General features: G+C 33.5%; 2 protein-coding genes across 2 annotated transcripts in view; one reads left to right on the top strand and one right to left on the bottom strand.

Moving 5' to 3' along the window:
• Positions 1–12,945, top strand: part of RIF1 (replication timing regulatory factor 1) — a 66,773-nt gene that overhangs the window by 47,106 nt on the left and 6,722 nt on the right. Inside the window, exons 32-37 of the mRNA XM_027131384.1 lie at positions 71–148; positions 238–353; positions 875–1,028; positions 2,857–2,965; positions 3,445–9,967; positions 10,705–10,739. Coding sequence (XP_026987185.1) covers positions 71–148; positions 238–353; positions 875–1,028; positions 2,857–2,965; positions 3,445–3,659 — 672 coding nt within the window. The 3' untranslated portion in view covers positions 3,660–9,967; positions 10,705–10,739. The remainder of the gene's footprint in view (positions 1–70; positions 149–237; positions 354–874; positions 1,029–2,856; positions 2,966–3,444; positions 9,968–10,704; positions 10,740–12,945) is intronic.
• NEB (nebulin) overlaps positions 12,027–12,945 on the bottom strand; it is a 248,266-nt gene continuing 247,347 nt past the window's right edge. Inside the window, exon 152 of the mRNA XM_027078303.1 lies at positions 12,027–12,780. Within this exon, the coding sequence (XP_026934104.1) occupies positions 12,607–12,780 (174 nt within the window). The 3' untranslated portion in view covers positions 12,027–12,606. The remainder of the gene's footprint in view (positions 12,781–12,945) is intronic.

The raw sequence follows: 12,945 nt of genomic DNA, 5'->3' as shown, positions 1-12,945 counted from the left end.
GAAAATAAAGTTGTAAAATTTACAGTTATCTAGGGTTCTGAGTTTTTTTTTTCTCCTTTCTTCTATCTAGCATAATACTACTTCAGCCAAAGGATTTCTGTCCCCAGGATCACGTAGCCCTAAATTTAAGAGCTCAAAGAAGTGTTTAGTAAGAAGTGCTTTAGTTTTCATGCAACTTTATATTTTCATGTTCAGTCAGGTGACCTCTATTTAACAGCTTTTGAAATTTATTCTAAGATTGCAGAAATGGCCAAGGAATCTGTGCCATGCCCAACAGAAAGTGTTTACCCTGCTTTGGTGAACTGTGTAGCACCAGTTGACATCATTTTACCTCAGATTACATCCAACATGTGGTAAGTGGTTATTTAGGCTTCTGGCTTATACCTAGAGATGCCACTTACTTAAGAGGGATATTTAAGTGATCAAGGTTCTCATGTTTAGAATTGATTTATATATACTTTCACACACTTTGTTTTAGAAATAAATGAAAATGCAGCTGGGAAGATGGGTGAGATATGGCAATAATAGAAGCATTGATCATAATACAGTAATGACTAAGATAATTGTGTGCTTAATATTTGCCAGGTTTTGCATACATTATCTTATTTAATCCTAATATAAATACTATAAGGAGTATAATTAATTCCACTTTATAAGATGTTTGTAAAGGTTAGTCTTGCTTAAGCCAGGTATACACATCAGATTCAAATTTTAAAGTAAATGCACGTATGCCTGTCCTCAGAGTGGGCTAGGTGGGTCTATATAAATTCAGTTATGATTGAGCTTAAATCAGGAAATTCAATTGGGTAGGCCCTTACAAACAGAATAAATATAAAACTATATGACATTTTTCCTGTTTCTGTCATCTCTTTAGGGCAAGAGGACTGGGACAACTCATTAGAGCCAAGAATATAAAAACAATTGGTGATTTGAGTACTCTTACAGCATCTGAAATAAAAACTCTTCCTATCCGTTCTCCAAAAGTGTCTAATGTAAAAAAGGCTCTCAGAGTATATCATGAGCAGCAGGTAAAAACTTAGATGTTAGTCATAACATCACGTATAAATAAATGATCGAGCAATACAATTACAGAAGTTTGCATTTAAACTATTCTTGCTTAAAAAGCTCATTTTATATGATGCCTTATCTTCCCTTCCCCTGCAGTTAAGAGTAACTTAAAAGATTCATTTATAATTCCATAGATTTGCTCATTTTGTACTGTTATTGTGTATAATACCTCTTTATTCTTTGAATTCTATTTTCCTACCCTCTTATCTCTTTTATTTCCACCAAATAGGTGATTGGTTTCATGGCTGCCATTTCGAAAACCTAGATGTTCAAATCTAAACATTTACAAAAATCTTGCGTATTTGTAGTTAACAGTATTTTGATTTTGATATCCAACACAATTGTGGCCAATTTTTTTTTACTTGTTCTTCCTATCAATTTTTAACACAAACATTTTAGGTCATGGACATTTCTCAAGATTCTTATGAAAGCCAAGATGCTTTTGCCATATAAAAATGTATCAATATATGGAAAATTTTGTGTATCATTTCAGAAGAATTCACAGACTCTCCTGAAACCCATTTAGAAACCCTTTATGTATTCATTGATACTATGCAAAACTGTGAATATATGAAAAATAGGGTTTGTTAAGGGTGAAAGCTGGTGTTCTATTAGAATTTCTGGGACTGGAGTTTGCAGACTACTGAAGACTTCTGCTGTATTCGTGGAAGTCCTTGATTTACTATTAATTTTACTTGATCTTTAAAAACATATTAACCAGTGGGGAAAAAAAGAACTATTAGTAATTTTCAGTCTGATAGCTGAAGCATTTCATCTGCTTTATTGAGATCCAGCCACATACCATAAAATTCACCCACCCAAAACACACAATTAAGTGGTTTTTTAGTATATTCACAAAGTTACACAACCGTCACCAAGACCTAAATTTAGAACATTTGTTATTACCCCGGAAAAAAAAACCCTGTACTCATTAGCAGTCACTCTGCATTTTCACCCCCAAGGCAACCACTAATCTTTGTCTCTGTAGTTTTGCCTATTGTGGACATTCCATAAAAGTGGAGTCATATAACCTGTAGTCTTTTGTGAATGACTTCTTTAACTGAGCATAATGTTTTCAAGGTTCACAGGTATTAGTACTTCATTCCTTTTTATGGTTAAATAATATCCCATTCTATGGCTATACAACGTTTTGGTTATCCATTCATCACTTGATGAACATTTGGGTTGTTTACACACTTTCCTATTATGAATATGCTATTAGGTACATTCATATACAAGTTTTTGTGTGGACATAACATTCTTTATTTCTCTTGGGTATATGTGTAGGAATCTAATTGCTCGGTCATATGGTAACTCTAACGTTCTGAAATGAGTATTTTCTCAATCAACAATCAGTAAGCCCTGGGAATACCTTTGAAAATTGTGTTCTTAAATTTTAAAAAAAGAAGTCCATATATTATTTAAGCTTGGAAATCTTTGCCTTAGATTTGCTTTTCCCCTGTTCCTGAACCTGGGGAATATAGTGTAGTTTTTCATGGCTACCATTTGCAATAATTCTTGACAAGTCCATTAGGAAATATTATAAACCCCATAACCACACCACCTCTTTGAAAAAACAGTGCTATGTAATGCTGTTTTTGTGTGTTGTTAGTAGAACATGGGTTCTTAGCAGTATTAGCTAAGCTTATTATGTAATGGGCTGTGAAACATAGTATGTCAGATTGTTTTCCAGCATTAGTGGTCCTGTTACTATTAGTCCTGTTAAAAATTACTTTCAATTTGTCGCTTTTGTGTGTTTTTTTTACTTGTCTGAATGTATAAATCAAGGTGAAGTCTCGTGGACTAGAAGAGATTCCAGTTTTTGATATTTCCGAAAAAACAGTAAATGTAATGGAAAATAAATCTATTTCTCCTGATGAAGAAAGACTTGCCTCAGGTATATTTTAGCAAAGTGGGACAATTTTATAAGATCAGCTGACTTTCTTGAAGAAATATTTTGTTATTGTGCTTTTAGTTTTAATTTGACCATGCCCTGTGAATTAGACAAGTATTTTTTTGTGTAATAGTTGCCAAGTGTGTGAAAAAATAACTGATACGACTTCAAGTATGTCTAGTTGCTTTTTCTCTAATTGTCAACTTCTGCTCTATCAAGGCCTCAAATGAGGATATAAACTATAAACATTGCATTCCAGTTATGTTGTTCATAAAAATGAAGTAGTCATGATTTCTGTAATGGCACAGAATAAACTATGGTAATTTTTCTGTTGCCTATTCTCTTGACCTTGAGCAGGTATACCTCAGCCTGCATTCTTAATTTGAAACCTGGGCACTTAAATTTTTATTACCTTAAAAGGAGAGATATAATTTAAGATTTATCTGGAATAGATTTAATTGTGCTTTTTTCCTTTCTTTTAGATTTAATTGATCCTGTTGCTTTAGAGACTCCGTTATCTAAAAATCTTGTGGCCCAGATTAGTGCACTTGCTCTTCAACTAGATTCAGAAGATCTCCATAATTATTCAGGAAGCCAGCTATTTGAAATGCATGAGAAACTTGGTAGCATGGCAAACTCTATAATTAAAAATCTGCAGTCACGTTGGAGGTCACCAGCCCATGAAAATTCTATTTAGTGTTTTAAGAGAAAATTGAAGTATAAAAAAAAAAAAATCACTGGATTTGTTGATTCATAAAGTAAGTTCTGAAATATAGCACAATTTCAGACAATGTTTGCAAAGTTGGTAACATTTCAGATGCTGAAGGGCAATATCTTATTAAGTTCAGTTTTGTTAGTGAGATCATTTTTTCCTGTATAACGTTTTCTTGGCTGCTATGCGTAGTTTTTCCAAAAATTTAAATATTGAAATGTGAAAGCAAAAACTAAATAGCATACATTTTATTTCACTTACTCATGCGTATTTTAATGGAACATTTTATGTAATATACCTGTTCTCAGTAAGTAAAAATGAAAAATTTTATTTGAACTTTTTCCTGAACTGATAAGGTATTTATACTTGATTTCCTTTTTTAAAATTTCTATTTGTTGTGCCTGAGGTTTAAGAAATTTGTTCTTGGTAAAACACCCCAAATGAGATGCAAGAGAATCTTTTGGAACGCTTTTCGCAGACATCAACGTTATTTGGACAAGAAAATACTTATATTTCAAGAAAAATATTAAAAGTTTCAACTTTTGGGGTTAAATATTAAAGCAGAATTTACTAAAATTACATTCATTTGCGTTAGCAAATATTTGTTCAGCAGCATTTGCCTGTGAAAATATACTTATGAGACATATAATATTCATTTAAAAATGCACGACTATTTGTACATTATGTATAGATTAAGTTTTTAATTTATAAATTTCAGTCTTCGTTAATTGCATGAGTTTTGTTCTGCAGCTTCTTGTGAATACCTTTGTTTTGTTTAATAGAAACATAATTTTGTGTATATTGAATACTGAGATATCAGTATGGATGGTAGAAGTGCTTCATGGGCTTGCTGCAGATGTTTGTAGGATTCTGTCTCTACAAATAAAACAACAAATAGTTTTGTACTTAGATAATAGTGTTAGTTAAAACATGAGTTTATTTTCTAAAGTAGCCAGAAAGAGTAAAGTAATAGAAATGAGAAAGTGTTACATGACAACTTTGCCATTCATTCCCATAACCTTCCCCTGCAACCCCCATCCCTTTTGGTTTAGAAGAGGGTATCAGCCACTAGAAAGCGTGCCTCATTACATTTCTCTTTAATGGGGATTTAGCTTGAGTATTTTCATTATAACTTGGACCATAAGGAATCTAGAGTTTATCTGCTCTTTTTACCTATACCTAAAGCAAACTTGGGAGAAATTTGAAACTGTTCATTCAAAATATTTATGTTTTACTGAGTAAAAAAGTAGGGTGTATGTAATTAAACCATTTGTAGATTTTTTACCAACTGGTATTAGTGCCTGACTTTCCCATATTTGTTTCATCTTTTTAACAGTGAGAGTATTTCATTTGTTTTTGAAATAGAATGAGCGAGTGGTCTTCTCAGTTTCAGACTTATTCAGAACTAACCCTTACTTGAAAAGGCACACATTCTTCAGCAACTTATAGAAAGTTTAATCCTTGTGTCTTGGTTAGCTTTACATTCAGAAGGGGGCTGCCACCCATTCACAGTAAAAGTTGGTTTTGCTTTAATAATAAATCCATTATCAGTACATCGCAAATATTTTAGGGTCTAAGTGTGATATTTATATGCTGAGGATGATTTTAAAAGAAATTCTGAGACCACTAAACTGAGGATTGTAGCTTGAAGAAATAACTAATGAAAAATTAAGAATTTTTTTAAACATTTATAATTGTGGTTTAAATTGTCTATCATTTATTTCCCAAATTGTATTTGACAGTAAAGAGGCATATATGTTTTTGCAAACGTGTAAGAAGGGATGTGTAGGTGTGTTGAGAGGAGTCAGAATTAGCTCATTTCATGACTTCGTATCTTAATATTTGTGTGAACTAAACTTACTTGCTGGTGGAATGAAGTTCTTGGGAAGGTGAACAGTATAGCAGAAAATGTGACCAAAATGATTACCGTTTACTTAAATCACTGAGTTTGATGCAAGCACAGATTTTAATTTTAAAACATTGTGGTTTAATAAGGATATATTTTTAAATATTTGAGGGCAAAAACCAGTTTGCTAAGTGTTCATTGTTGATATAGTTCTAAGTGTGTATGTGAGGCACCTTATTTTCAATTTTCTTGCCTTAAAATTTTCTGCAAATTTTTTCCTGAGTGATTCCGGAAGAGCTGAAAGCATTAATATTCCTTGATCAGCTCCAGTATGTGTTGTTTCACTATTAAAGTGAAATCAGTTTTTTCAAATAATTCCTAATGGTTAATAAAACATGGCAAACGTTACTGAGAACACTCAAATGTGATTTCTTATTTTATGTATTTATAAAGAATCTAGTTGAATGCAGAGCCATAGTATAATTTTCCATGTTCCAAAATGTATTTCATAGTGGATTTAAATTTCCATTATTTCAGTGAGCCCATTATTAAAGATGCTCTGCTGTTTGAACAAGTTCGAAAGCCATTGTTGAATAGTGGAGAGCTTTTGCTCAAGTAATTATGCAGTAGGATAATACAGTCAAAAATAAGATTGAAATGTGAACTTAAGTATGGTAACCCTGACATTGCCCATGATTCTTTCTTTCTGTGCAGCTTGGTGTAGTAGTCAGGGATTCTGTTACATATTTAAGAATCATAAAAATGTCAAGAAAGTTGGGTTATATCTTGCCTTAAATAAAGGTGGCAGGACAGGAAACAAAAGTTTGGAAAAATGGGAAGAGTATGTGGAAAACATACAAGTAGAGTTTTGTTTTTAAAGGAATGAGTAAAAATAAGTGCTGTTTCAAAGGCAGGCTTAGTTGAAATTTACCAAAAATACAAGTTAGAGTGTCACATTTTTCTCTTAATGCCATTCCTTCCAACTTTGACTTTATAATCCACCAAGAAAAGCCTAGATTCCATCTCATATTCTTCATAATTGATTTGCAGGGAGATAATTTGTGAGCTAGGCTTGGAGGCCATAAAATAGCAGTTGTTAATAATTATTAGGCTAAGATTTGAGTCAAGGGAGTTAGCTGCTTGCTCATTAGTTCAGCACAAGACCATTTTATCCCTAAGCCATTGCAAAGGTCTTGTACGTTGTATACAAACATTAGAGTGAAGTTCTGACTCTTAACATAGTACTTCTCAAACTTGCATGTATTTGTAAAAATGCAGATTCTGATTCAGTAGGTCTGTGATGGGGGCCTAATAGTTCATTTCTAACAATTCCCATGTGATCCATTCAAATGCTGATGTGGACTGCATTTGTGGTCGTCGGCATAAGAGGCTTCAAGATCTAAATTAGGTTTTGGTATCCCAAGCAGATTGAAGTCCTTAGAATTATTGCCACAAAAGATAAAAGCTAGTCTTTTTTAAAGAAACTTTTTCAAATGTCTGAATTGAGGATTCAGATTGGTCTTGAAGGCTTCAAATTACAGTACAAAAATTTAAATAAAATTGTAAAAGGTAGAATTTTGCCTCATTTGGAGCCTTTTAAATATGGAAGATAAATATATTAGAAAGAACCTTATTAAGTAGTTTGGACAATGTGGAGTCTTACGAGTATATGTGAATTATGTTCTGATTTTTTTGTTAATATAAAGGTAAATTTTCACAATATTAGAGGTGCATTTAGAAGGCAAGATTTCATTTAGAGACTAAGTTATGGGACTTCATTATTTCATTAATAAACCTTGAAAACAGACTACCCCTAACTAAATTTAATTTGGCAATAAAGTTAGCAGTGCTGTAATAAGTCAATTCTGACAAATGTGCCTTATAATCATTTTACTGAAGACCTCTGGTGACTGCTGCGACCATTACATGGTTAAAACTTGCTGTTTTGTTGTAAAATGGAGTTGAAAGAGTTGAATAATCTGATTTTCCAAAATGAGTTTTTCTTGGCATTCTGTTAAGATGTTAAATTTCCTTCATATTTAAATACTTTTATTGTAAGAGCTGCCCTCATCCAAAGCACTTAAGGAAATGTCGCCAGAAGTTAAGTAATGGGTTTTAAAAATAGATTATCAAAATTTACTGATAACTCAATCTGTGAAACAAATCTGGTCTTTGTGGTTTCTCATGGCCCAATTAATGATATGTCTATTATATGCCAGGTTTTGTATATTGCTTCTTGAAAGTATCCATTAAAATCTGAGTCATTTGGATTTGAAGATCTATAGATACTTGATAGAGTAGTAACCTGATATAATTATGAGTGTCTACTTAGTTCTTGGAATAGAATATTAAATTTTACAATGTGGTCTTTACCGTTTTTTTTCTTCATATGCCAATCCTTTCACCAAAGAACAGTTAAAACCAAGTGCCGAACTGTAAATGCTTACTCCCCTGAAATATACCATTAGAATAAAAGATAACCTCTCTCTTTACATGTGAGTATAAAATTAAAGACAGTATTTTAAATTGATGTCACATGGAAGAAGAAAACCTACATAGCTTTTGGTCTTCTACTTGTAGTAGAGGGAACAATATCTTCACACTACAGTGAACCATTTTATAGCTGGATGAAACTAAGCTTATCAGATGGCAGACTTATATGCTGATAGAAATTGATGCACTGATAAATGATAAAATGAAGAGAAAGGGAAAGAAAAATGGAGCTGAAATAGTAATAAAGCAATTAGGTCATTAAGTATAGAGACAAACAGTTCTGTGTATTTTGAAAATAACTGGCAGCCAGTGGTCCCTGAGTTATCCTATATATAATACAGTACCATAATTAATGTTCATAAAGCCCTTGAATAATTATTTAGAAATACATTATTATTTAATACTCTGACCCCCCATCAGTAAATAATTTCCAACAAAAGACAGTGTTACTTCTTAGATGGATAAGCTGCATATAACTAGAAGGTTCACTTTCAAAATAAAATGTCATGGAACCAAAAATGGAATGTATAATAGCTATTTTGATACTTAGCTGAATAGTTAACAGGGGTCTGAGGAATTTTTTATTTTTATGGAATGGAAATTTTTTAATAGAAGAATGGAATTAAGAATCGATTTTGAGTATAGAAAATGAAAGACGGCAGTTTTGCCTAGTAAGTTTAAAGAGCAGAGGTTGACAAACTACAACCTGCCGCCTCTTTTTTTACATCTGATGAGCTAAGAGTGGTTTTTACGTTTTCTAAATGGTTGAAAAAAATCAAAATAATAGTATTTTGTGGCACATGAAAATATATAAAATTAAAACTATTGTTTGTAAATAAGGTTTTACTGGGACACGGTCATGCTTATTTACATATTTGGCTGCTTTCCAGCTACAGTGGTAGAATTGAGTAGTCTGAAGGACTGTGGTGGCTTGTAATATCAAACATACTATCTGACACTTCAAACATACTATTGTCTGACACTTTACATAAAGTGTGCCAGTCTTTGACATAAGGGATAGATTTGTGCATACATGGCAGTTTGGCTACTTCTGGCTGGCAGGATAGGAATATTGATTTAATTTCTATTGCCATTATTTAGATTTTATTTTATAAAATGGGTTCCCCTGATTCCATTTATATCTTACCATCGCTCAAATACACATATACTAGGAGATACTAGTATTTTTTACATATGCCTTTTTCTCCCAAACCCTTAAAGCATTGTTCTGTGTTTGCCATGGATATTAAGGGACCTGATGTGTGAAGGAAAGGCATCTGGCACTAATTGGTTAAATCACACCTGTAAAACAATTGGGGCTTTGGGGAGTTTGCCTTCTGTGTTGTTGAGTAATGGATCGCTTTCAATATAAACACTACCTCCTGTGGATAGACTTGACTAATGTGCACTTAGAAAAGGACTGAGAGAAGCCAAATCAGTCATTTATTAGCCCTGTAATATTTTTGTTTTCATCACTTGATAAACTCTAAGAGAGCTTAGTTTTACATTCAGAAAGTATTTATATTTGATAAGTCAAATGATGTAAGTTGAAACTTCACAGAAGTACCTGTTCATTCCTCAATTGACTGTACTAGTAGATGGGAAATAAGGGTGCAGTCAGTTGTGTTTGTGTAATGCTTTATACAACGTTTGAAGCAGGTAGACCTATACTAAAATTGTATTTTCAGGTTCATTATGACTGAGTGGAGGGAGGGAGAATCTGTGTCTGATCCACAGTAAAACTTTCATAATCTGTTGAGAGTTGACTGTTATCACTTGCCAATTGAAACTGGACATTGAAACATTTTTAAAGAAATGCACTTTAATCTGAAATAAAACAAACAAAAAAAATTATGGTACTTGTTGTTCTTTGGTTTTTGTTTTTTTATTTTTGTGTTTCAGTGAGCCCTCCTGAAATGAATGAGAATAACATAATCCAGATACCAACCTAAAAGTGAGCATTGTATTTGTCCATGAACCATTCATATTCTTCCCCTCTTTTATGGCCTATTTTTAACCGTAGAGGATCTCTATTTTATTCATAGTCTTATGGGTTCCACACACTTCTAAATCCTTTTTTTTTTTTAAATTGAAGTATAGTTGATTTACAATATTGTGCTAGTTTCAGGTATACAGTGAAGTGGTTCAGTTATATATATGTTTTTCAGGTTATTTCCATTATAGGTTATTACAGGATATTGAATATCATTCCCTGTGTTACACAGTAAATCCTTGTTGCATATCTGTTTTATGTATAGTAGAGTTTATCTCTTAATCCCATACTTCTAATTTATCCCTCTTTCTCGAGAACTCCCTGTCCCCTTTGTTAACCGTAAGTTTGTTTTCTATGCCTGTGAGTCTTTCTGCTTTGTATAAAGATTCATTTGTATTATTTTATAGATTGTGCATATGTGATACAATACTTTCTCTCCGTATGATATTTTCTGTGTCCATCCATGTTGTTGCAAAGGTCAATATTTCGTTCTTTTTTATGGCTAATATTCCATTGTGTGTGTGAGATCTTTATATATATATATATATATATATATATATATATATATATATATATCGCATCTTAAACTAATTGTTGATGGGCATTTGGGTTGTTTCTGTCTTGGGTATTGTAAATAGTGCTGCTGTGAATGTTGGGGTACATGTATCTTTTCTAATGAGAGTTTTTGTCTTTTCCAGATATATGCCCAGGAGTGGGATTGCTGGATCATACGGTAGTTCTATTTTAGTTTTTTGGAACCTCCATACTGTTCTCCATAGTGGCTGCACCAGTTTACATTCCCACCAACATTTCTGCACACCATCTCCAGCATTATTTGCAGATGATGGCCATTCTGACCAGAGTGAAGTGGTACCTCATTGTAGTTTTGATTTGCATTTCTCTGATAATTAGCAATTTGGAGCATCTTTTCATTCGCCTGTTGGCCATCTGTATGTCTTCTTTGGAGAAATTTCTGTTTAGATCTTCTGCCCGTTGATTGGGTGGTTTGGTTTTTTGGTATTGAGTTGTGTGAGCTGTTGGTATATTTTGGAAAGTAACCCCTTGTTGGTTGCATCATTTGCAGATATTCTCTCCCATTCCGAGGTTGTCTTTTCGTTTTGTTCATGGTTTGCTGTGCAAAAGCTTAAAGTTTGATAAGGTCCCATTTGTTTATTTTTGCTTTTATTTCTTTGCCTTAGGAGACTGTAAATCCATACTTTTAAAGTAAGGGGAAAAAAACCCGAAATACTTAGTGATGTTGAAAAATACTGTATTAGTTTCCTATGGCTGCTGTTAACAGCCACAAGCTGAGTGGCTTAAATAACAGAAATTTATTGTTTTGGTTCTGGGGGCTAGAAGTCTGAGATAACTTTGTCAGCAAGTGTTGGTCCCTTCTAAGGGCTGTGAGGAAGGCTGTTCCATCCCTCTCCCCTAGCTTCTGTGGTTTGCTGGCAATTTTTGGCTTTCCTGGCATGTAGAAGCATCACCCCAGTCTCTGCCTTCATTTTCACATGTACTCTTTGCTCTTGAGTCTCAGACACACATTAAGAAGCTTTAGGACAGCAGTATTACTACGGCTCTAAAGTATTGTGGACAGATCTTTCGCTTTTTAGAAAGGATACTCTATAAACTTAAGCACAAGCCATTATTGGTTGGCACTCCACCCTTTGCCCATGCCTTTGCCACAAACTGCCAGCCCACTGGATACAGACGGGGAAGATCCCCTTTGGGATCCCACAGATCCCACAGCTATTGGATCCCACAGTTATTTGTAAAGCATTATAAGCCAAGCCATAAGGAAAGCTTGCTGAATACAAGTATGGATAGAGTTTTGAGAAAGTCTACACGTGTGCATTTTTTTTTTAATTGATGTATAGTTGATCTACAATGTTGTGTCTGGTGCATTTAACAATACTTTTTTTAAGTTTAATTTTTTTAGTGAAGTCTAGTGTAGGGGGTTTGCTTTTGTTGAAGTTTTTATTTGTAGATCTTTAAAAATAAATAATGCTCATTCCATCAGTGGTGTTTGTTGCAGAATTGCAGATTTTATTAGTTACTAGCTTAACACCAGTGTATATTGACTAGCCGCTTTATAACTTCAGAACTACAGTCAGCAAGGAAAAGGTGAATATCTGCCATTTAAAAAAAATGTGTTTAACATATTTAGAACTCTTGATTTAGAAAAGAAATACTGTTAAAACATTTTCATAATGGAGAAAGATTCTGGGTTGAGGCAACAGTAATATAACAACAATGCAGAAACTTTAAAAATGTCTATTCTGAAATTAAACATTTTAAAACCCAAAGGAAAATTTAATAATGGCAATTAAAAGACCTATGGGTTTAATGTTGTCTCAGGTTTTATGTGCAAGTCCAGCAGATAAGTCTAGTTTAATAATTGGACAGATTAGTTGTACTAACCTTTGTTTTACTGGTGAATTATTGGGGTACATATAGAAACAAGGGATGGTACAACCATGAATCATATTGACACAAAAAGCACTACGCAGCTTCAGAACTCGGGGAATAGTGGAGAGTCTAAACAAATGCTGACGGCAAGATCTGTAGGTGCTGTAGACAGATGCAGTGCTTTGAAGTTCCTAAATGGCTTCAACATAGTTGGCTGGGAGCATGCCCGTCCTGCCAGTCCTCTGCACGGTGCCATACATCCAACCTTCATCAACAGTTTGAACGTTTACAATGGCATCCCCATCTTTGAAGGACACCTCATCTGCATCTGCAGCCATATAGTCATACATGGCACGGAAGATTTTCTATCGGCAAAGACAAAAAAGGGAAATATATATTAGATTTGCAGCAATTAACCCGAACACCTAATTTTAGTTTCCACCAACTTAACTTGCACAAAACAGAATGTGCAACTACCTACCACCAAAACTAAAAGACAGCTCACAAACTAGGAGAAAATATTTGCTAAT

This window comes from Aethalodelphis obliquidens, unplaced genomic scaffold (assembly GCF_003676395.1).
Source record: "Aethalodelphis obliquidens isolate GAN/ISIS:26980383/991018 unplaced genomic scaffold, ASM367639v1 scaffold2, whole genome shotgun sequence".
NCBI lineage: Eukaryota > Metazoa > Chordata > Mammalia > Artiodactyla > Delphinidae > Aethalodelphis > Aethalodelphis obliquidens.
This window is presented reverse-complemented; position numbering and strand designations above follow the sequence as displayed.